Below are 20033 nucleotides of genomic sequence, written 5' to 3'. Positions count from 1 at the left end.
CGCCTGGCTCAAGAGAGGCTTTCAGTAAGTAAGAGAGAAATAACGATTATAGGGAATTCAGAGGTTTGTTTCACCGGGGACTCTGCAGTACAACTGCACCTTTCTGGCTCCGGAAGGAGAGACAGGAGTTGAAGTCCCTATAAAAAGCCCCAGACTTTGAACTCCGAAGAGAGACTGCATTTCTAAGCCCGGTGTCTCCTGTGAGCGATGCCTTTGGCCGAGCCGCGTCAACCCGGAGTCGGCTGGCCGTCTGTATCAGGACCGCCACAGATGCCTGTTTAACAAACGCTGGTTGCAGGAACCTACATTTTCCAGCCCAGGGCCCACGGAGCTGCACCGTGGGAGCCCTCAAAACAGTGGCGTCCTACGGCCCGGCCGGTTTCCGCGCGCGCCACTCGCTTCCGGTCGGCGCTGCAACATCATTAAGCGGCGCCGGAAGTGCCTTCGCGCTGCCTAGGAGACGGGACGCGGGGCCGTCGGCTGACAGGGCCGGGCTGGCCGCGCCCACTCGGTCGCCATGGAGCTTCCCCCAGGGCCTCGCGACGATCCCCGCGCCTGGGACGATGACTCGGACCCGGAGCCGGAGCCCGACCCCGACGCGCAGGCCGAGGCTTACGTGGCCCGCGTGCTCAGTCCGCCGAAAGTCGGGCAGGCGCTCCCGCGCGCGCCTTTGCTGTCGGCTCCGGTCGCGTCCCCTGGCGCCCTGGAGCCGCGGGCGGCGTCCAAGGGTCCGCCCGTGGGCGTCCCGGGCCTGCTGAGCCTTCCTCCGGAGCTGCTGCTCGAGATCTGCGCCTACCTAGACGCGCGTCTGGTGCTCCACGTCCTGCCGCGCGTGTGCCACACGCTGCGCGACCTCGTGCGTGACCATGTCACCTGGAGACTACGCGCGCAGCGCCGCGTACGCGCGCCCTACCCAGTGGTGGAAGGTGCGCGCGCCTGGGGGGCCGGGGTCAGCTGCCCAGATTGGGTTTGGGGCGGGAGATCAGATACCTGGGGTGCTGTGAGCAGAGCCCTAGAGCAGGCTTCCTGGTTGTTCCGGCTTGGGTGGAGGCTGACTGAGGTAGTTACCGATGGTGCCAAAGCCCCTGACCTTCCGGGTGGACCGTGAACCAGATGCTTGGGGTTCCGGGGCTGTGGAGATTTATCCTGGGGGGTTGGGGTCCCTGAACTCAGGACCCAAGGATCCTCAGGCTTGGGGTCCGGTGGTTGACACAGGGACTTGAAGTCTCAGCTTCTGGACTCTCTTGGGGGCTCAGGGTAAGCCAAAGACTCCTCTGAGTATAGAGGCTGAGCTAGCAACTGGTGATCCAAAGCCCCTCACTCTTAGAGTCTTGACCTAGGTAGGAGTGAGGAATGGTCTAAAGGTCCAGAGCCCGCAACCCTTGAACCCAATCTAGAATTTAGATACCCACAATCACAGATCCCCAAGCCCAGGGTCTAGCCTGATCTTAGGCAAGGGCTGGTGGTAATTCATCCTGTCCCTGAGGTCATTGGTCCCTGGGGGATAAGACAGCTTTGGTGACCTTGAATTGATGGGACTTTTCTGAACAGCTTGATAAACATAGTTGCTGGAGCCCCATTATACCACTGACTCTCTGCACCTGGGGCTTGAGTTCTACATCTTGACAGAGCTCCCAAGTTTACAGATAACTAATTTGACAACACTTCATTGGGTCTGGTTAAGATCATTGAGGCAAAAAGTCCTAGTTCCGAGGCTTAGCCTGAGGGTTGAGGCAGGACCTTCACGTCCTGAGGCTACTATCCTCAAGGTTGGGGGGGGGGGTGCTGAGGCCTGGGAAAGCGGCACTGAGTCTCCAGTTACCCAATTTTTGGAAACTGGGGTGAGTTGTTCTAGACCCGCTTGGAAGGCTGGTGGGCTGGTGGTCCCAAAGCTAGATCCCGGGCCTCCTTGGGTGGGGTGAGGGCTCCCGGGGCGGGGGGGGCGGTTTCCAAGTCTGGTGAAGGTTGGGCTTCCCGGAAGCCAGAGGTGGGCTTGGAGCTGGTGTGGATGTCGGGATTCCTGCCCACTGGGGACTGTGCTCACGGTGCCCCACAGAGGACGACTTTGACTGGCCGACGGCCTGCATTGAGCTGGAGCAACACCTGTCGCGCTGGGCCGAGGACGGGCGCTGGGCCGAGTACTTCTGCCTGGCCGACGGACACTTTGCTTCCATCGACTCCGTGCTGCTGCTCCAGGTGAAGCAGGGGCGGTGGGGGGCAGGCAGGGGTGGGCTAGGGTGACCCCGACAACACCGCCTCACTCTCTTCCCAGGGTGGGACGCTTTGTCTGTCAGGCTCCCGAGATCGCAACGTCAACCTGTGGGACCTGCGGCAGCTCGGGGTGGAGCCCAGCCGAGTTCTAGTCAAGGCCCTGGGCACCCAGAAGAACAGCACCCACAAGGTGAGGGGTTGGGAGGCCATAAATAAATATTTTTAAAAGGGGGGGGGGGTTTCCTGGGGGGGGCTCAGTCGGTTGAGCGTCCGATTCTGGATTCCGGCTCCAGTCATGATCTCACGGTTCCTGAGTTTGAGCTTCACTGGGCTCTGCACTGGCAGCGCAGGGCCTGCTTGGGAGTCTCTGCCCCTCCTTGAGCTCTTTCTCTCTCTCCCTCTCAGGTAGAGAGAGAGAGAAATAGATAGATATTAAAAAAAAAAAAAAGGAGGCCAGACAGGGGTAGGAGGGGAGAAGCCTGGGTAGGGCGCCGTGGCTAAGGGCGTGAGTTTTCTTTGGCACTGGACCTCAGAGATTTAAATCTTGCTCTGCTACTGTTAGTGTGACATTAGATGAGACGTAGGGCTTCTCTGGGCCTCCGTTTCTACTTTGTGTGGGGTCCGGATGAGAATGAATGGGATGAACGCACACGAAGAGCTTCGCTTAGGCTGGGACACACCGCAGGCGCTCGGTGGTCATCAGTCAGACCTTGAGAGGCACAGGGCACGGCAGGTGGCAGTTACGAGGCTGCCGGCGGGGATCACAAAGCTCTGAGCATGGCTGGCATCTCGTGAGAAATGGCTGGGGAGGGCACCTCCACCAGTCATTGAGGTGGTCTAGGCAGGTGGCCAGGAGCTTGGTCTCAGAGCCAGGCTACTGGGTTCAAATCCCCACTCTGCTACTTTCTGGCTGTGTGACCTTAGGCATGGGATGCAACCTCTCTGTGCTCCAGTCTCATTTGTAGAATGGGACACAATTACAGTACTGTCCTCAGAGAGTCTGGCGGGGGGGGGGGGGGGGGGGAGTTAGTCACCAGCCAGTGCTTTGTGCATGTTAGCTCCTGAGACAGGGGCTGTTTTTTGTGCCCATCTTCTCAATGAAGAAACTGAAGGAGGGTACTTCATTTGCCCAGGCCACGGAGTGAAGGCCCCATTTTTTTTTTTTTTTAATTAAAAAATTTCTTTTTTAACATTTGCTTGTTTTTCAGAGACAGAGACAGCAGAAGCGGGGGAGGGTCAGAGAGCGAGGGAGGGAGACACAGAATCCGAAGCAGGCTCCAGGCTCTGAGCTGTCGGCATGCAGCCCGATGGAGCACGAGATCATGACCTGAGCTGAGGTCGGCCACTTAACCGCCTGAGCCACCCAGGCGCCCCTAGTGGAGGCCCCGTTCTTAATCGCATTGTTAGGTGGCCTCAAACCACCACTGCTGCTGAGTCTCACGGGGATTTAGGAATATTCTGTGTGGGTGTGTACCCCCCCGGGCTCTGGAGTCAGACCCACGGACCTAAGTCCTAACCTCTACTTGGAGCTGACTTGTTCTGGGTCCCTGGGTCAGTTGTCTCCATCCTCTGACCCTAAATTTTATTACCTCTGAGAGGGGGATGATCGCAGGTCTGGTCCGTAGGGCTGGGTGTGGTCGCTGGCAGCGCTGGACCACCGCGTGTGCTCCGGTTCCTGGGACAGCACGGTGAAGCTCTGGGACATGGCGGCAGACGGGCAGCAGTTCGGCGAGATAAAGTGTGTGGGGTCCTGGGCAGCAGGGGCAGGGCAGGGCCGGGTGCTGCGCAGTCGCAGCCCCGACCTTGCGGTCCGTGTGTTCCCAGGGGCAAGGCGGCCGTGCTGTGTTTGTCCTACCGGCCTGACATCCTGGTGACTGGCACCTATGACAAGAAGGTGACCATCTACGACCCCAGAGGTGGGCTAGGGGCCCTGGGGCCTAGGTGGGGAGAGCAGGGCCACCTGGGGTCTCCAGGGTCATGCCGGGGAAGGAGACACTTGAACCTCACAGCCTGGCTGGGACGATAGTCACAACCAGAGGCTGACCACTCAAGAGTGGCCTGGGCTGTGCTGGGGGCAACCAAGGCAACTGGTGGGGGGGCCGGGTGTTGGGGCAGAAGCCCCCTTCTGCCTGCGGCGAAGGATGGGAGGGCTCCGGAGGAGGGGCCTCTGAGCCTCAATGCTGTGGGAGGTGGAACAGCCCCCGAGAATCCTGGGTCCACCACTTCCTCGCTCTCAAGCTCGAACCGCAGTCTCCGCATCTGTAAAATGTGGATAATGACTCCAGCCCCCTAGGGTTAATTGGAGGAGAGGACGGTAAGAGCCTTGGTGGAGTAAATGTTCACATAAAAAGCCTAGGATAAACACTGCCCAGCATATGAGCCTTTTCTGTTGTCTATTTATTCTTCTTTTACTTGAAGGGCTGGGGCTCTTGGCCCAGGCACAGCCAGAGCAGGGTGATGGGTGATGGTGGGACTCGTCTCCAATCAGTCGGCAGGAGGAAGCGTTTTATGCTGGGACTTGCCGAGGTCTGCTCTGCACTGTGAGCAGATGGGGTTGCGATGGGAGATGAGAGGGCAGAGACTTGGGGGTCCTGGATGGCCCAGATCCAGACGGGACAGGAGAAGAGAAAGACGGGACCACTTGCAGGATGCGGGTGGGCGGGGCAGACCAAGGATTCAGCCGAGTGGGGAGGGGCCTGGGGCCCCCTCCGAGGGGCTCTGACGTCTCCCTCCTCCCTGCATCACTCGCGAAGCGGGCCCGGCGCTGCTGAAGAGCAGGCGGCTGCACTCCAGCGCGGTGCTGGCGCTGCTGGCGGATGACCGTCACATCATCTCGGGCAGCGAGGACCACACACTCGTGGTGTTCGACCGCCGGGCCAACAGCGTCCTGCAGCGACTGCAGGTGCGCCCTCCCCTGCGGCCTGGAGGGACGGGGGCTTCGGCTTGGCCTGGCCTGAGCTGCCGTGTCCCGCGTCCCTCCCACAGCTGGATTCCTACCTGCTCTGCATGTCCTACCAGGAGCCCCAGCTCTGGGCTGGTGACAACCAGGGCCTGCTGCACGTCTTCGCCAACCACAGTGGCTGCTTCCAACTCGTCCGGGTCTGCCGGAGCTCTTGCCCCTTGCCCAACCGTCCCTGGGCCTCCTCCCTACCTCTCGACCCCTGGGTGGTTGTCGGGCTGGCGTTGGGAGAGCCCTTACCTGAGTGTCACCTGTCCCTCTTTTCCGCAGTCCTTTGACGTGGGCCACAGGTCTCAGATCACAGGCATCAAACACTCACTGGGGGCCTTGTACACCACGTCCACCGACAAGACCATCCGGGTGAGGCCCCAAGACAGGCCCCCTCCCTTCCCTGCCCCCCCCCCACCCCCCCCCGCCCCCGCCGCCGGTCAGAGGTGCACTTCCTGACCTTTGCGAATCGCCCCTCACCAGGTGCACGTGCCCACGGATCCACCGAGGACCATCTGCACCCGAAGCCACAACAATGTGCTAAACGGGGTAAGGCCCTGCCCTGTGCACCCTCCCCAGCTGCCCAGAACGGCCCTGACTACTTCTGTCCCTGCCCTCCCAGATTTGTGCCGAGGGCAACCTGGTGGTAGCTGCCTCTGGGGGTCTATCGCTGGAGGTCTGGCGGCTGCAGGCCTGAGCAGGCGGACGTGGATGTGGATGTGGGTCTGCCGGCCCGCAGGCTGGGCCAGGGCTTCTGTTCTCGGGGGACCTTCCCCCACGCCGGTGCCGCCTCCGCCCTGTCCCAAAGGCCTGGGGCCCGAGGAGTCCGGGCCACGGTTAGTCAGTGTCCCCGGGCTGCGCCCCGCGCCAGGGAAGGTGAGGCTGCCGTTCAGGCCCACCCAGGGGACTGCTTGCTCCCCTCCCTTGGGCCCAGTTTTTGTTACGGTTTGGACACCTGCTCTCCCTGGAGAGTAAAGGAGAAATAAACTTGATGTACTGGTGTCACCCGAGGGCTCTGCCTGTGCTTGCTCGGGGCGGGGGGGGGGGGGGGGGGTTCTGCGAGACGGTCGTGAAAGCCTTGGCAGCCACTACTTACGTCTGCGGGCGCCTGTGCCCGCTTGAGTGCATTTCTGTGATCACGTGTGTCCGGGTGTCACTAGGGAGGTGACCCTGTCTGCGCACATCTGTGTGCTGGCGGATGTGGGTGTGTGTGAGGGAGGAGGCCCTTGAGAGCGTGCGCACATCTGTACGACGGCACCTGTGGGCGCGTGTGACGTGAAGGCGCGTGTGATGTGTGTCGGCATGTAGAGCGGGACCCCGACCCTAGGTGTGTTTGTGCAGTAGGAGGGGGAATCTGCTAGTGCTGCCCAGAGGTGCAGGGTGGGGGCGGTGCACGCCCTTCCATCTGGGAGTCCAGGTGTGTGTGCTGTTTGTTGTGGCCGTGACCCTGGGGTGGGTGGGGGAGGGAGGCTGGGCCGGGTGTGTGTGTGGGGGGTGCGAGTCTATGGTCCCCCTCTGTCCCCGTGAAGCCTGGCCAAGCCACGTCCCGAGGATCATTCACTTCCTTTTTATTGAGGCCTCCTGGGCGGTCGGGGACGTGGGTTACAAGATGGCACAGGGCTTCTTCTCCTTGAAGGGGTTGGTGGCAGCCGGGATACCCACAAGGAAGGGGTCGCTCTTGGCCTGCTCCGCGCAGAACTGCAGCAGGTCACCAGCCGCCTTGGACACCTGCGGGCCAGCCTGTCAGCTGGCCCCGGGCTGTCCGCCCGCCCCCTCTCCCGGACACGCCCATGCCGCCCTGGTCCTCACCTTCATGCGGTCGATGCCCGCCTCCACCCGCAGCTGCTCCACGGCCCGGCGGGCCTGCCCGATGTCGCTGCCAATGGCCACCTTGCTGGACATCTGCACAAAAGCGAGCAGGGTCATAGGCAGTGGGCTCGATTCCAGACCTTGAGCCCTAGGGGCTACCTGAGAGTCTCCCAAACACCTCTTGCGTCCTCTGGGGACTGTGGGAAGGGGGTGGCGGTTCCCCAAGCCCCGTCAGGACCACATACTTCAGCTGAGGACTCCGGCGGATTCCCGGCGGCTCAATCCTCCAGCGGCCCGGTTCTGGCTCCCTCCCTTGCCAGCCCGGCCTCTCAGCCCCCTCCTCTCCTCCCCCACCCCTGCAGAGACTTTGAAGCCTGGACACTCGTGGAGTGAAATGTCAGCGGCAGCAGCTGCCTCAGCTGAGGGGGGTCCCTGCCCCAGGGGGCCCAGTGGCTGCGCTGGTGTCACATGTCACCTTGGCTAAGGGGAAGGCGGGGTTCCCGGCCTCCGCTCCCCACCGTGTATAGAGTGTACCCTGGCTCAGGTGCGGGCCCGCCTCTCCCCCCCCCATCTACACTCACCCCCGGGATCTTACCCACAGATTATGCTGATGGCTCCACCTGTCCCCATCCCAGCCCCGTCCCTGATTTCAGACCTGCCCAAAGAGCTTCCTGCTCTTCAGTCGGTCACACTGATGTCTCGGGGGTCTCTCATCAAACCCGGCCAAAGCTGGGCTCCAGATTATCCTCTCCCCCCCGCCCCAGATCTTCTGCCCCCAAGTTCACCACCATCCACCCAACTGCCCTGGCCCAAATCTTGAACCCCTTTAATCCTCCCTTTCTGGTGTCCCCACATCTGATCCTTTCCCAGGAACCCTCAGATCAACTTCAAATTAGGTTCTCAGTCTGGTCACTTCTCTCCACACCTGTTGGCATCTCCCAGGTCCTGCGCCCACCTCTGCCGGCTCGGACCTGTGCAGTTACCTCTGCTCTGGTCTCCCCTGCTCTTCCCTTCCCCACTGCCCCCGCTCCCCACCGCCCTTCTCAAGGCATCCAGCGGGATCTGGTAAAAAATGACATTACAACACGGATGCACCTTGAGAACATTATGTTAAGTGAAATGAGCCAGTCACAAAATGACCGATAACGTACGATCCCGTCTATGTGAGGTCCCTAGAGGAGTCAAATCCATAGAGACAGGAAGCAGATGGTGGGAACCAGGGGCCGGGGGAAGGGTGAGGAGTTAGTGTTTCCTGGGGCAGAGTTTCAGTTTGGAAAGATGAGAAGGGTCTGGAAATGTATGGTGATGATGTTTGTACAACAGTGTGAATGTGCTTAATGCCATGGAACCGTACGCTTTACAGTGATTATGATAATAGGGGCGCCTGGGCGTCCTACTTCAGCTAGGTCTCTCTGCTGTCTGTGCGGAGCCTGCTTGGGATCCTCTGTCCCCTCTCTCTCTGCCCGTCTCCTGCTCTGTCTCTCAAAAATAAACATTTAAAAATGATTATGATAATAGATTTTGTTATATACATTTTACCACGGTGGGGGCGCCTGGCTACCTCAGTCAGTGGAGTGTTTGACTCTTGATTTCGGTTCAGGTCATGGTCCCAGGGTCGCGGGACGAAGCCCTGCATCGAGCTCCGTGCTGGGCGTGGAGCCTGTTTGGGATTCGATCTCTCGCTCTCTCCTGCTGCCCCTCTCCCCCGCTCTCGCACTGTCGCTCTCTAAACAATAACAACATTTAAAAAGGAATGATGTGTCTGGCTTCTGTTTAATGAGCTCTCTGGCCACAGCTGGAAGATGAATCAGAGGGAAGGTAGCCCAGCGTGGAGGCTGAGAATGAGAAGCACCTGGATACAAATACCCATTGAGTTGCACACCTGAAACTAATATAATGTGCTATGTCAATTCTATTTAAAAAAAAAACAAAACACCTGGATTTGAGACCTCCTTTGTGGGTAGCCCTTGGTGGCTGTGCTGAGGGATGGATGTGGGTGTGAGAGAAGGGGAGACATCAAGTTCAATTCCCCGGTTTTGAACGTACCAGGTGTGTGGAGCGCTCATTTGCTGAGTTGAGGGCTCTTTGTTGAGGTGTGGAAGACTTCAGGGAGATCAGAGTTAGGAGGAGAGGGACTGAGGTGGTGAGTTTGAGATCCAAGTGGAGACTGTCAAAGATGGTCTCTTCTTCCAATTAAGTAGGCTAATCTCTGGCCTCAGGACCTTTGCACTGGCAAAGGTTTCTTTACCAACGGGGGACGATGGGGGAACGGCCTCCCCAAATCTTCACATATGGGGACTTTCTTGGCCTTCTGGCCTTGGCTCAATTGTCACCTCCTCGGTGTCCTTCCCTAACTACCTGTCCCTGCAAATAAGGCCACCGGTTACCCCTCCATCCATCCCTAATTCAAAGACACATCATCATTTCTGAATCCTCAATAACACTTACCGCTATCGTTGTTACCTTTCTAGCTCCCCGAACTGTGGACTCCAGTAGGGCAGGGCCTGCATCTCATTCACTGATAAAGCTGCCGCGCCACACACAGGGCTCAACGTATAGTACAGACTTCATAAATTGTAGAGTGACTTGTTAAAAGAATCCCCCTGGGGGACCAGACCCAGTCCAGGGCTCTGAGGACCCATAAGATACAGACCCCGCCTTCGAAGGTCTCACAGCCTTGCTGGAGGGAGACGTCAGCCTTGGATCCCAGAGGAGGTCCCTTACTTTGAGGAAGGTCAGGGAAGGCTTCCCGGAAGAAGCGACAGCCGCTGCTGCCAGGGGAAGATCAGAGAGTTAGGTAGCTTGTGGAGTCTCTGGAGACCTGTGAGGCACGAACAGGGATCACTAAACCGTTTGATGAGAGACGCCCAGAGGCAGAAACTATCTGACATCTCCTGATGACTCGAATCCTGTCCAAGGGCGACGTCTAAGAAGCCATCTTTTCCCCCAACGGGACAGAAACGAACGGGAGAGCGCCGCGCAACGCGGTGGGTGTCCAGCAGGCGGCAGTAAAAGTAGGACTCTTCATCTCGGGCTGACAAGGGGCGAAAGGGAACAACGGCTCCTCGCGGCTTCCATATTACGGAACGCACGCGCAAAGATGGACGCGTCCTGGATTACGGAAGTCACAGAGAGTCATGTGACCAAGCAACTTCCCGTCCCCTTCGGCAGCTTCTCCGAAGCCCTACTTCCTGCACTGTCTTACAGAAGAGCGTGCCGGGGCTTAGCGCGTTTCGAGGCCGCTGGAGGCCTGGCCTGGGGTGGCTGTGATCTGAGAGTGCGGCCGCAGGAGCATGGAGGGTCCTCCGGAGGGGGAGGCACCTGCAGCGGCGCTGGCCGCTGTGCTGAAGCACAGCTCGGCGCTGCCGTCCGAGAGCGCCCAAGTCCGAGGCTACGACTTCAACCGCGGCGTAGACTACCGTGCGCTACTGGAGGCCTTCGGCACCACTGGCTTCCAGGCAACCAACTTCGGGCGCGCAGTGCAGCAAGTCAACGCCATGGTGATGCCTGGGGCGGGACTTCCTGGATGGAGGGGGCGTGGTCACCAGTAGCAGCAATGCAGCACTTGAAGGGGGCGGGGGCTCCCTGGAGAAGGAGGAGTGTCCTTTGTTGGGCGGTCCAATAGGTGGAGAGAGGCAGGGCCCGTTCCGGGCGGGAGTTTCTGCGCTGGGAAGAGGACGTCGTTCCTGCACCCTCATCGCGTCCTACTTTCCAAATGATTCCAGATAGGGGGCAGGTTATAGGTGACCAGTGAGAGTTCTGGACGGTGCAGTTGAGGAGGAGCCTGAGTCAGGACGGGGTCTGAGCTCGGATTTGCTTTTTCCGATAGGGAAGGAGGCCGGGCCTGCAAAGGTCATGCTCTCCAATTCCTTGAAAGAGGGGTAAAACCTGAGCGTGTGCCCTGAGATTTGGGCTGTGAATGGGGAGGAGCCTGCACAGGGGGCGTTCGTTCCCTGGTTCCAGGTATTCCAGGTAGAAGTAGTCCCCCATCCCTGAGTGGGCAGAACCTGGGGGCGAGTCCTGTGGCTAGTTTGGGGTCAGAGGGTGAGGGTAACTTGACCCCTCCTTTACATCTAGATAGAGAAGAAACTAGAGCCGCTGTCGCAGGATGAAGACCATCATGCAGACTTGACCCAGAGCCGCCGCCCACTTACTGGCTGCACCATTTTTCTGGGCTACACATCCAATCTCATCAGTTCAGGCCTCCGTGAGACCATCCGTTACCTCGTGCAGCACAACATGGTGGGGACCTGGTGGGATTGTGGCCTTGGTCTTAGGGGCAAGATTATCGATCATTTAAATGACATAGGGAGACAGGGTCATTTTTTTTTTTTTTTTAAGTTTATGTATTTTGAGAGAGCGAGCGAGCTGGGGAAGGGCAGAGAGGAGAGAGAATCCCAAGCAGGTTCACCACTGTCAGCATGGAGACCAATGCGAGGCCCCAAGCAGGTTCACCACTGTCAGCATGGAGACCAATGCGAGGCTTGAACCCATGAACTGTGAGATCATGACCTGCTCTGAAATCAAGAGTCAGACGCTTAACTGAGCCGCCCAGGTGCCCCCCACAGAGTCAGTTTTAAGCAGAGGGACGCGATCTAATTTTGTTTTGTAGTAGAGCTTCCCCCAAGGGTCACTGGATGAGAGTTGGGAATTACGAGCCATGCCTGGGATGAGGACAGGCCCCTTCCCGGGCCAACCTCACTGACTTGCTACAGGTGGATGTCTTAGTGACCACAGCTGGCGGTGTGGAGGAAGATTTCATCAAGTGCTTGGCACCCACGTACCTGGGCGATTTCAGTCTCAGGGGGAAGGAGCTACGTGAGAACGGGATCAACAGGTGGAGACCCTGAGTGGTGCTGGGCAAGGGAGCTGGGCTGAGGGTGTTGGGACCCGATGCCCACATGCCTCATGTTCACAGGATTGGAAACCTACTGGTGCCCAATGACAATTACTGCAAATTTGAGGACTGGTTGATGCCCATTCTGGACCAGATGGTGCTGGAGCAGAACACAGAGGTGGGGCAGGAGTGACCTGGGGGCAGGCATGGTAGGAGGCAGGGGAGGCACTGCCGCTTGAAGCCAATGTCTCCTCCTAGGGTGTGAAGTGGACACCTTCCAAGATGATCGCCCGGCTGGGCAAGGAGATCAACAACCCAGAATCCGTGTATTACTGGGCCCAGAAGGTGAGGGCCTGGGTGGGGCAGATACCAGGCCTGGGCACGTGTTAGCTGGTTTCATCTTCATAGCCACCTGGGGAGCCAGAATGGTTTTCCTCATCTCCACTTTTAGGTGAAGAACCTGATGCAGAGGTTAGGTGGTTTGTCTGAGGTTGCACAGCCAGAGTGTGGTCTTGGTATCCTGGCTCTATTCCTAGACCACCTGGGATCAGTTGGGGTCGTGCCTCGAAACCCTCATGGGGCAGGGCACATGGTCCCACACTCCTCAGAGGCTGAGCTCCAGCAGCCGGAATAACGAGAGCTCCCAGTCTTTGTCAGACACGATCCTTAGCGTTTGCCTTGGGTTTCATCCCGTATGCCTCTTCATCTGTGAGGGAGGTGCCGCCTCAGCACTTTAGTTGAGGAAACGGAGGCCCAGGGAACTTAAGCACTCTGCCCAGAATCAGGCAGAGAGGAGGGGATCCCACTGGGATGGGGACCAGCCTGCCCACCCTGGGCTCTGAGCCCCAGCTGCTCTCCTGTCTTCCTGTTTCCCAGAACCACATCCCCGTGTTGAGCCCAGCGCTCACAGATGGCTCCCTGGGCGACATGATCTTCTTCCATTCCTACAAGAAGCCAGGCCTGGTCCTGGACATCGTTGAGGGTGAGGTGCTGGGGCCACGGAGGAGTGGGGGAGGAGGGCTGGCTGGGCCCATAGCCTGACCATGGCGCTCTCCTCCCAGACCTGAGGCTCATCAACACACAGGCCATCTTTGCCAAGCGCACTGGCATGATCATCCTGGGCGGGGGTGTGGTCAAGCACCACATCGCCAACGCCAACCTCATGGTGAGTGGGGTTAGAGTACCTGGTCCCTAGCGAGGGTGGCACTTGGGCTTGCCATGCAGACATGCCTGTGCCATGTGCCAGGGAGACAACCGTGGACTAGACAGGCCATAATCTCTGCCCTCTCGGACTGAGGTTCTAGACAGGGTGAAGGGCAGCACACCAGGGCCATGCACGTCAGGTGGCAGTAACTGCTATGGGAAAAAAAGAGGGATGACAATTGGCAAGAGAAAGGAGTGCTCTTCAGAAAAGGTAGGCTCTGGGAAATCCAACCTGTGAGCAGAGAAAACAGCCAGTGCAAAGGCTTTGAGGTGCCTGATTTAAGTCAAGGAACACTTAGGAGGCCGGCGAAGGGGAACGGGAAGTAAATAACCAGTCAGGCCTCCAGGGCCACCACTCGGGTCCTCACAGGCGCCCTCTGGCTTCTGTGGGGGGAACAAACGGCCGGTTCTGGGTAAGCAGTGATGGGACCCGGACCAGGGCGGGAGTCTTCTGTATATTTGGTGGCAGTCCTTGCTGAACAGATGCAGGAGAGTAGTTGCTAGATAGCAGGTGGGTTGGGGGCAGCTCTGGCCACGCATTGACATGGGCCTTTCCTTTGAAGCAAGGGGCCACTAAGGGCTTCCTTCATGCAGGACACATCCCTCAGCCTCTAGCTAGTCCCCTACGTCCGTGTCTTTCTGCCTGCCTGTCTCCAGTGACTGCCTGACCAGCTCACCTTGCCCCTCCCCACAGCGGAACGGGGCCGACTATGCTGTCTACATCAACACGGCCCAGGAATTCGACGGCTCGGATTCTGGTGCCAGGCCAGACGAAGCAGTCTCCTGGGGCAAGATCCGGGTGGACGCACAGCCTGTCAAGGTGAGGGTGGTCAGCTGGGGGGCGAGGCACAGTCTCCCAGAATGCGGTCACAGGCCCCGCGGTTCACCCAGATCCCCTCTGCAGGTCTATGCTGATGCCTCCCTGGTCTTCCCCCTGCTTGTGGCCGAAACCTTCGCCCAGAAGTCGGACGCCTTCACGCCCGAGAAGAATGAGGACTGAATGGCTACCGCACCAGCGAAGCCTCCCCTCTATTTATTAGCGTGCAGTTCTCCCCTCACTCCTTGGTCAGCAGCAGGTCTCCAATAAATGGTCTCTGTGAGCCTGGAGTCTGTGCCCTTGGTGGCGGCGGGTCCCCCGACTTCAGCCCGTGCCACCCTCCGCCTCATAAGCCTCTTCCCGCCAGCAGTGGACGCTGCCCCCCACGGCAGTCAGCAGGCAGGGCTCCTGGGGGTGGTAGGACAGTGACTGCACCACACCAGGACCCACAGGCAGGGCCAGTGCCAGGGCACCCTGTGGAGGGAAGGATGGGGGGCAGTTACCGGTGCAGGTCTCTCCCCTGACCTCCAGCCACCTGCCTCGGATCGCTTCCCCGGCACCGCAAACCTCACCTGCCCCAAAATGAACCCGTCTGGCGTTCCATCCCTCCAGGTGCTGGGCCAGACACCTTGGGAGTCTCTCTCTCTCTCACACCTCCCACCCCTTTATCACTAAGTGCTCCTGGCTCTGCCTTTAGACCACGTCCAGACCGCGGATGCCCTCCACATTCACAGCCACCACCTTGCTCCAATCTTGTGTCTCTTCCCAGCTTCTCTCCCCACGCTGCCACTGTCCGGGCTCTACTGGCCCACTGGGCAGCCTCCATGCTCACTTCCTTCATCACCTTATAGTCCTCGCTCAACACATACGGTCCCTCGAGCAGGCTCCAGATTTCTCTTCCCACTTCAAACATGTCCCTGCGTGTGCCCTTCCCTTCAGGGTGACTTCCTGTCTACCAGACTCTTGAGAAGTAGGCAGAACACCGGTGTGTTCTTAGTTCCCAGGCGCCACCCCCTCCCCCCCCCCCCCCCGCCCTCCGTTTCCTCCATCCTCTTAGGGGGCTTACTTTCCCTGGCCAAGCCTCAGCCCTGACCCCATTAGGCCAGAACTGTCTGTTCCCAGCCTGACATCCCCACCAGACACATCAGGACAGGGCTCACAGGGTTGGGGACTGGGAACGGCAGGGATGCTCAGAGATAGCTCAGGTTTCCTGAACCACAGCCCCATCTCAGCTTGGCTTCTGTGACCTTGGCTAACCTGGCCCTGCAGCTGCCGCCGCGACCCCACAGTACTTGTATCTCCTGACCAACGCGGGCCACACCTCCAAGCCTAAGCACACAGTTCCCTTTGCTGGGAATGTCTTTCCTGCTTCATCCTGCCACTCACTCCTCCCAGCTCCCAGCTCTAACAGCATTGCCTTTTCCCGGTGTGGGAGTGACGGAGGCACCCTGGTACAGAGCTGGGGTGAGAAAGCTCACCTCTACCAGGTCCCAGAAGTACACCTTCCCGTCCTCGGAGCAGCTGACCACGTGTGTGTCACGCTCACTCAGGCAGCAGTCCAGCTTGTACTCCTGGTTCTTATGGCCTGTGTACCTAGGGGTCAGTGGGATCAGAAGGGGCTGGGGCTGGGGGCTGGGGGCTGGGGGCCACATCCTTGAGGACTCACTCGCCCAGCAGTTCCCCGGTGTCCTTGTCTAGAAGCCGCAATGTGGAGTCCAGGCTGGACACTAGGGTGCACTGCCCGTCCCGGCTGAAGCAGGTACAAGTGATGGGGCCTGGGGGGGGTGGGGAGGGGTGCGGGTGAGTGAGACCAGGGCCCCATTTGCTGCCCCCGCCTTCCCTGCCTGCCCCACAGCCCGGCCACACTCACTGCCCACGTAGTCCGAGAAGAGCTGCCCCATCCTCAGGTCGTAGCGCCTCACCCGGCCGTCCACGGAGCTGCAGGAGGATGGATGCAGCTGAAGCATCACCCGGGGCCAGTAGGTCCATGGCTCCAGTCCCAGTACCCTCCTTGACCCTGCCAGGACCCTGGGGGCAAGGCTGGGCTTGCCCTTCCTGTGTACCCTTCACTGTCATGCTCACACTCAAGGCTAGCCGTGGAAACTCCGCACTAAAGTGAACTCACGAGTGTAATTCCGAGACGCTGGCTTTGAGACTTACACACCCAGGGCCAATCGGGACCCACTCCACCTGTTTCTGATACCGACTGAGCATGCTCTCTGGGCTAGTCCTTGGGACACAGCTGCCACCCAGCCAGGAGCACTTTCTGCCATCGTAGAGCCCCACTGACTGAGAGTAATCTAGGAAGACCTCTCCGAGGAGGTGACATCTAAACTAGGACTTGAAGGATAAGGAGACAAACGTCTGTGGTCCAGGAGACGTGTGGGAACAGGCCAGCAATAGGCTGGGAAGCCCCAACTGCCCCCACAGGGGGGAATGGCACTCCTCTGGTTTTTGGCAACACTTGGGCACCCGGGCTTGGGCTTGGGAATTTTAATTGTTCGCCTCCCGCAACTAGAATACCAACCCAATGTGGGTGGAGATTTTTCCCGATTTCATTCACTGCTGTGTGTGCACTGACTAAATCATATGCAGGTGATGCTCAAAAAACACTAGGAGTAATTAGAAAGGGAGTCCAGGTAGAGGAAGAGCAAAGGCAAAGGTCCTGGGGTGAGAGCGTCCTTAGCACATGAAGAGAAATGAGACCAAGAATGAATAAAAGCTGAAAAACCAGCAGAGACCAGACTGTACAGGGCCCTGTAAGCTGAGGGGAGAAGAGGAGATTTACAATCTAAGCAGAGAGGCAGCGGTGATCCCCCATGGCACCCGGGAGGGGTGAGGTCCTGGCTCCACTCACCCTGCCAGGATCTCATGGTCCGACACCTTCACACTGGATATGCCATCCCTGGCTTCGTCCAGCGTCTGCACTGGCTCAGGCCTTCGAGCTCGGCAGTCCCAGCAGCGTATGCTAGAGTCGATAGAGCCTGTGAGGCCAGCATGACGGTGAGGTCAGGTTTGGGCTGCAGGGGCAGCACCCTGCCTAGGCCCCAGACTCACCAGACAGGATGACCGTGGCCTCTTCATTAAACTGGACCGTGTTCACCTTCTGAGAAACAGGAATTGCCACTCAGAGGAGGCTGGACTTTGGAAGACTGGGATAAAGGCAGGGTTCCGGGTTCCAATGCACGTTAAGGCAAGGGCAAAGGCTAGAGACAGGGGAGGTGAAAGGTTCTGGGGAAACTGCATGCTGGGCCATGGGGAAAGGATGCTTGCTCTGTAGTGGGGAGGGGTGGAAAGGTTCCCTGTCACCAGCTACACAATAATGCGGGTCCTCTCCGTCATCCACGCCTTAATGAGGCCCCTCCTTGCTCGTACTCACCCCCGCGTGGCCCCGGAATTTGCGAACGACCTGCCCTGATGCCACATCCCACAGCACCACCGCCTTGTCCCCGCCGCCGGAGCAGAGACTGCTGTTGTCAAAGGAGCTAGACGGCATAGGAGGGAAGGTCAGTGTTGACGTCGGATCCCGACCTCGGCACCCGTATCGCGGCCTGGCCCCCAGCTCACCCGGCCGCGTCCAGCACCTCGTAGCCGTGGCCACTGTAGGTCCGCAGCAGCGTCCCCCGCAGCGGGTTCCACAGCTTCAGGGTCTTGTCGCTGCCGCACGTCAGACAGTAATTGCCATCCACTGGGGAACACCAGGAGGGGATTATAGGGCCGCGGGCCTCAGGAGGCAGGAGGACACGGAATGAAGAGGGAGCTCACCATTAAATCGTACAGCTCGCACTGCCCCCTGCCCGCAGTCCAGCGTCTTCACTCGTTTTTGCGGCAGCTCCGGGCCCCGCGGTTTGGGCTCAGGGAAAGCCATTTGTGTCAGGACCCTTCCCCACCGCCCTAAATCGGTTGGCACCGAAGATTTCGAGCCCTCGGAACCCACGCTTGGGTGTAACCATGTGGTCTTCCGCGGTCTACTTCCTGTCTCTCACTTCCGGTTCAGATGTTTGGCTTCTTGAAGATAGTTTTGGGAATACTGGAGCCTGATTCCAGCTTCCAGGTTTCTTTCCCCACTTCTTGTTTTCAAGGAACATTTTTGGTCTCTTCTAATTGTCTGTCCCCTGCCTGGGAGGAGTCCTGGCCCCCGCCGCCGGGAACGGAAGCTCGAAGTCTGTGGGTGCTACTCTAAAAGCCATCCTCCGTTTCCGCGCCGGAAACTGCAACTCCCGCTGCGGAAGAGGCTCGACCTCCGACCCGCCATGTCCACTAACAGTATGTCGGACCCACGGAGGCCGAACAAAGTGCTGAGGTGAGGACCCCCACGTCATGGGAACGGGGCTCGGGTTGTGGGGCGAAGCCCAGGGAAGCGCTTGTCCATCTCGGGGATGGGACTTGAGTGCCTCTGACCCTTGACCCTGCCGCAGGTACAAGCCCCCGCCGAGCGAGTGTAACCCGGCCTTGGACGACCCGACGCCAGACTACATGAACCTGCTCGGCATGATCTTCAGCATGTGCGGCCTCATGCTCAAGGTGGGCGGCGCCGAGTTTCCTACGGCGTAGCTCCGCCCGACAGCGAAGCCTGTGGGGCAGCGGATTCGGAACGAAGCGGGGCTGCCGCTGAGGGGGCGGGGCCTGGCCGGGGGGGCGGGGCTGAGCCAGGCGAGGATGTGAGGGAAGCGAGGGGTCTGGGTGGGTACGTGGGACGTCTGTCTAAGGTTGGGGGCCAGGTTTTAAAGCGGTTTGGAGGGGACTCGAAAGGATGGGGTTCTTAGCATCATGAGGTGTGTTAGAGGCCAGTCTTCTTGGGCCTGAGAGTATGTGGAGGGGTCAGAGACGCACGCCGAGAGAGTAGGACCAAACACTGGGTGCCTGGAGTAGGCTAGGAGGAATGGGACTGAGGGACTCTTGGGGGCAAGGTCCAAGCTGCTTCAGATGGAATCAGTCGGTTGGAACCAGTGCCTGGTAATGCCCCGCGGGTGGGGGTGGGGGGTCATTGGTGTGCCTTTCATTGACCAAATCCCACCCACCCACCTACCTTTCCCTAGCTGAAGTGGTGCGCTTGGGTCGCCGTCTACTGTTCCTTCATCAGCTTTGCCAACTCCCGGAGCTCTGAGGACACTAAACAGATGATGAGTAGCTTCATGTGAGTCTGGGCCTAGAGAAGGAGGACTGCTGAGTTAACGGGGAGTGGGGGACCCAAGCCTACCCCTCCTGGACTGACACCTGTCTCCTGTCCCAGGCTGTCCATCTCTGCCGTGGTGATGTCATATCTGCAGAACCCTCAGCCCATGACGCCCCCCTGGTGATGTCAGCCTAGGACCACTCTGTCTGCCTTCCCCCAGGCCTGGCCCCTGGCTGCCCAGCCTCCTGCCCTCAGCTGCTGTCCTGGGCTTCCATGAATGCGGTAGTCTCAGGGCCCGCAGCTGGCTGGAGGGAACCTGACCCTTTCCCTGGGATTCCACTTCTGCTGGGCAGAGGGGAATACCCTGGGCCTACCCCTCCTGCCTGCCTTCCCCAACCTGCCTGCTGCGGTGGGAGATGCTGTCCATGTTTCTAGGTGTATCCATTCGTTTTGTTGTTATTGTTGTTGAAACCAGTTAAATAAAGTTTTGCATTCTGGCTGTTCTTTGTGACCTCTCTTTTCTGTGCATTGTGGGTGATCTTCCTCGTTGGGGGGGTGGGGGTGGGTGGGCTCCAGCTCTTCCACTCAATCAGGCCTTTGGTGGGGCTCTAGCCTGGAGCCTTCTGGTGGTTCACTTGCTTATTTCACAAGCCTTGTGACTTAAGTCAGCTGCTAGAGACAGGGGAGTGACCCCTGTTCTCTGGCAATTTAGCACATGGGCTCTGCTGACCTGAGGAATGTGGGCTTTGATTTTCTTATCAGACGAATTGGGTAATATCAGCCAACTGGATGGACTGACAGGGACTGGGAAAAGCATGAAAGGCTGAGACCTCCCCCACTGGTCACTCCCCACCTGAGTACCGTGGGTATTTCTTTAACAACTAGGCTGGATACCTCCCAATCTCAGCACTCTCAGGGCAGTTCCCGTATCCGTAATCCTCGTAGGACAGAACAGGACCGCCATCAACCCCTGCTCCTAGCCAAGCTAGGTCCCTCCAAGACCCCAGCCTTAAAGGTCAATGGGACACCCTAGGATCCTGGGCACACACTCCCACCTCCTAGCCGAAATTACACCCATGGGAAAATCTGAGAC

The 20033-nt window shown here is 59.0% G+C and overlaps 5 protein-coding genes across 8 annotated transcripts; 3 read left to right on the top strand and 2 right to left on the bottom strand.

Annotated features, from left to right (window-relative positions):
• The first annotated feature begins 469 nt into the window (after window positions 1-469).
• On the top strand, window positions 470-8773 carry FBXW9 (F-box and WD repeat domain containing 9). Of its 2 annotated transcripts, none has more exons than XM_049639905.1 (10): window positions 470-926; window positions 2057-2196; window positions 2273-2401; window positions 3837-3949; window positions 4036-4127; window positions 4965-5113; window positions 5197-5310; window positions 5441-5530; window positions 5642-5707; window positions 8568-8773. In XM_049639905.1, exons 1-10 carry the CDS (start codon window positions 518-520, stop codon window positions 8712-8714), a joined length of 1449 nt encoding a protein of 482 aa, XP_049495862.1. In that variant the 5' UTR covers window positions 470-517; the 3' UTR covers window positions 8715-8773. The 2 variants fall into 2 exon arrangements, with proteins under 2 accessions (XP_049495862.1, XP_049495863.1); XM_049639906.1 differs by lacking the exon at window positions 8568-8773 and adding an exon at window positions 5781-6163.
• Window positions 6707-9614, bottom strand: GNG14 (G protein subunit gamma 14). Its single transcript, XM_049639913.1, has 3 exons — window positions 9416-9614; window positions 6968-7060; window positions 6707-6886 (listed from the first exon to the last, which is right to left on the bottom strand). The coding sequence occupies exons 2-3, from the start codon at window positions 7058-7060 to the stop codon at window positions 6761-6763; spliced, it is 219 nt and encodes a 72-aa protein (XP_049495870.1). The 5' UTR covers window positions 9416-9614; the 3' UTR covers window positions 6707-6760.
• A 404-nt stretch (window positions 9615-10018) lies between these two features.
• Window positions 10019-14107, top strand: DHPS (deoxyhypusine synthase). 3 transcript variants are annotated; one of them, XM_049639909.1, is made up of 9 exons: window positions 10019-10467; window positions 11045-11209; window positions 11683-11804; window positions 11886-11982; window positions 12063-12149; window positions 12681-12786; window positions 12866-12969; window positions 13702-13827; window positions 13899-14107. In XM_049639909.1, the coding sequence occupies exons 1-9, from the start codon at window positions 10261-10263 to the stop codon at window positions 13920-13922; spliced, it is 1038 nt and encodes a 345-aa protein (XP_049495866.1). In that variant the 5' UTR covers window positions 10019-10260; the 3' UTR covers window positions 13923-14107. The 3 variants fall into 3 exon arrangements, with proteins under 3 accessions (XP_049495866.1, XP_049495864.1, XP_049495865.1); XM_049639908.1 differs by having other exon boundaries at window positions 10023-10467; window positions 13912-14107; XM_049639907.1 differs by having other exon boundaries at window positions 10021-10467; window positions 13702-14107.
• On the bottom strand, window positions 13987-17927 carry WDR83 (WD repeat domain 83). Its single transcript, XM_049639910.1, has 9 exons — window positions 17590-17927; window positions 17392-17512; window positions 17204-17309; window positions 16882-16930; window positions 16682-16808; window positions 15695-15762; window positions 15491-15599; window positions 15303-15417; window positions 13987-14298 (listed from the first exon to the last, which is right to left on the bottom strand). Exons 1-9 carry the CDS (start codon window positions 17690-17692, stop codon window positions 14149-14151), a joined length of 948 nt encoding a protein of 315 aa, XP_049495867.1. The 5' UTR covers window positions 17693-17927; the 3' UTR covers window positions 13987-14148.
• An 85-nt stretch (window positions 17928-18012) lies between these two features.
• On the top strand, window positions 18013-19439 carry WDR83OS (WD repeat domain 83 opposite strand). Its single transcript, XM_049639911.1, has 4 exons — window positions 18013-18127; window positions 18243-18348; window positions 18864-18961; window positions 19058-19439. Exons 1-4 carry the CDS (start codon window positions 18078-18080, stop codon window positions 19122-19124), a joined length of 321 nt encoding a protein of 106 aa, XP_049495868.1. The 5' UTR covers window positions 18013-18077; the 3' UTR covers window positions 19125-19439.
• Window positions 19440-20033: the final 594 nt, after the last annotated feature.

This window comes from Panthera uncia, chromosome A2, assembly GCF_023721935.1.
Source record: "Panthera uncia isolate 11264 chromosome A2, Puncia_PCG_1.0, whole genome shotgun sequence".
Classification (NCBI taxonomy): domain Eukaryota; kingdom Metazoa; phylum Chordata; class Mammalia; order Carnivora; family Felidae; genus Panthera; species Panthera uncia.
Note: the sequence above shows the minus strand (reverse complement) of the source record. Positions and strands in the feature narration are given on the sequence as shown.

Coding starts and splice junctions, on each gene's coding strand:
- FBXW9 (XM_049639905.1), top strand. CDS start 518: ATGGAGCTTCCCCCAGGGCCTCGCGACGATCCCCGCGCCTGGGACGAT. Junction 4,128..4,964: donor GACCATCTACGACCCCAGAG/GTGGGCTAGGGG, acceptor TCACTCGCGAAG/CGGGCCCGGCGCTGCTGAAG. Junction 5,708..8,567: donor ACAACAATGTGCTAAACGGG/GTAAGGCCCTGC, acceptor ATTTCGGTTCAG/GTCATGGTCCCAGGGTCGCG.
- GNG14 (XM_049639913.1), bottom strand. CDS start 7,060: ATGTCCAGCAAGGTGGCCATTGGCAGCGACATCGGGCAGGCCCGCCGG. Junction 6,887..6,967: donor CGGGCATCGACCGCATGAAG/GTGAGGACCAGG, acceptor GCTGGCCCGCAG/GTGTCCAAGGCGGCTGGTGA.
- DHPS (XM_049639907.1), top strand. CDS start 10,261: ATGGAGGGTCCTCCGGAGGGGGAGGCACCTGCAGCGGCGCTGGCCGCT. Junction 10,468..11,044: donor TGCAGCAAGTCAACGCCATG/GTGATGCCTGGG, acceptor CTTTACATCTAG/ATAGAGAAGAAACTAGAGCC. Junction 12,970..13,701: donor TCGCCAACGCCAACCTCATG/GTGAGTGGGGTT, acceptor CCCTCCCCACAG/CGGAACGGGGCCGACTATGC.
- WDR83 (XM_049639910.1), bottom strand. CDS start 17,692: ATGGCTTTCCCTGAGCCCAAACCGCGGGGCCCGGAGCTGCCGCAAAAA. Junction 16,931..17,203: donor AATTCCGGGGCCACGCGGGG/GTGAGTACGAGC, acceptor CCTGTTTCTCAG/AAGGTGAACACGGTCCAGTT. Junction 15,763..16,681: donor GACCATGAGATCCTGGCAGG/GTGAGTGGAGCC, acceptor ATCCTCCTGCAG/CTCCGTGGACGGCCGGGTGA.
- WDR83OS (XM_049639911.1), top strand. CDS start 18,078: ATGTCCACTAACAGTATGTCGGACCCACGGAGGCCGAACAAAGTGCTG. Junction 18,128..18,242: donor AGGCCGAACAAAGTGCTGAG/GTGAGGACCCCC, acceptor ACCCTGCCGCAG/GTACAAGCCCCCGCCGAGCG. Junction 18,349..18,863: donor TGTGCGGCCTCATGCTCAAG/GTGGGCGGCGCC, acceptor ACCTTTCCCTAG/CTGAAGTGGTGCGCTTGGGT.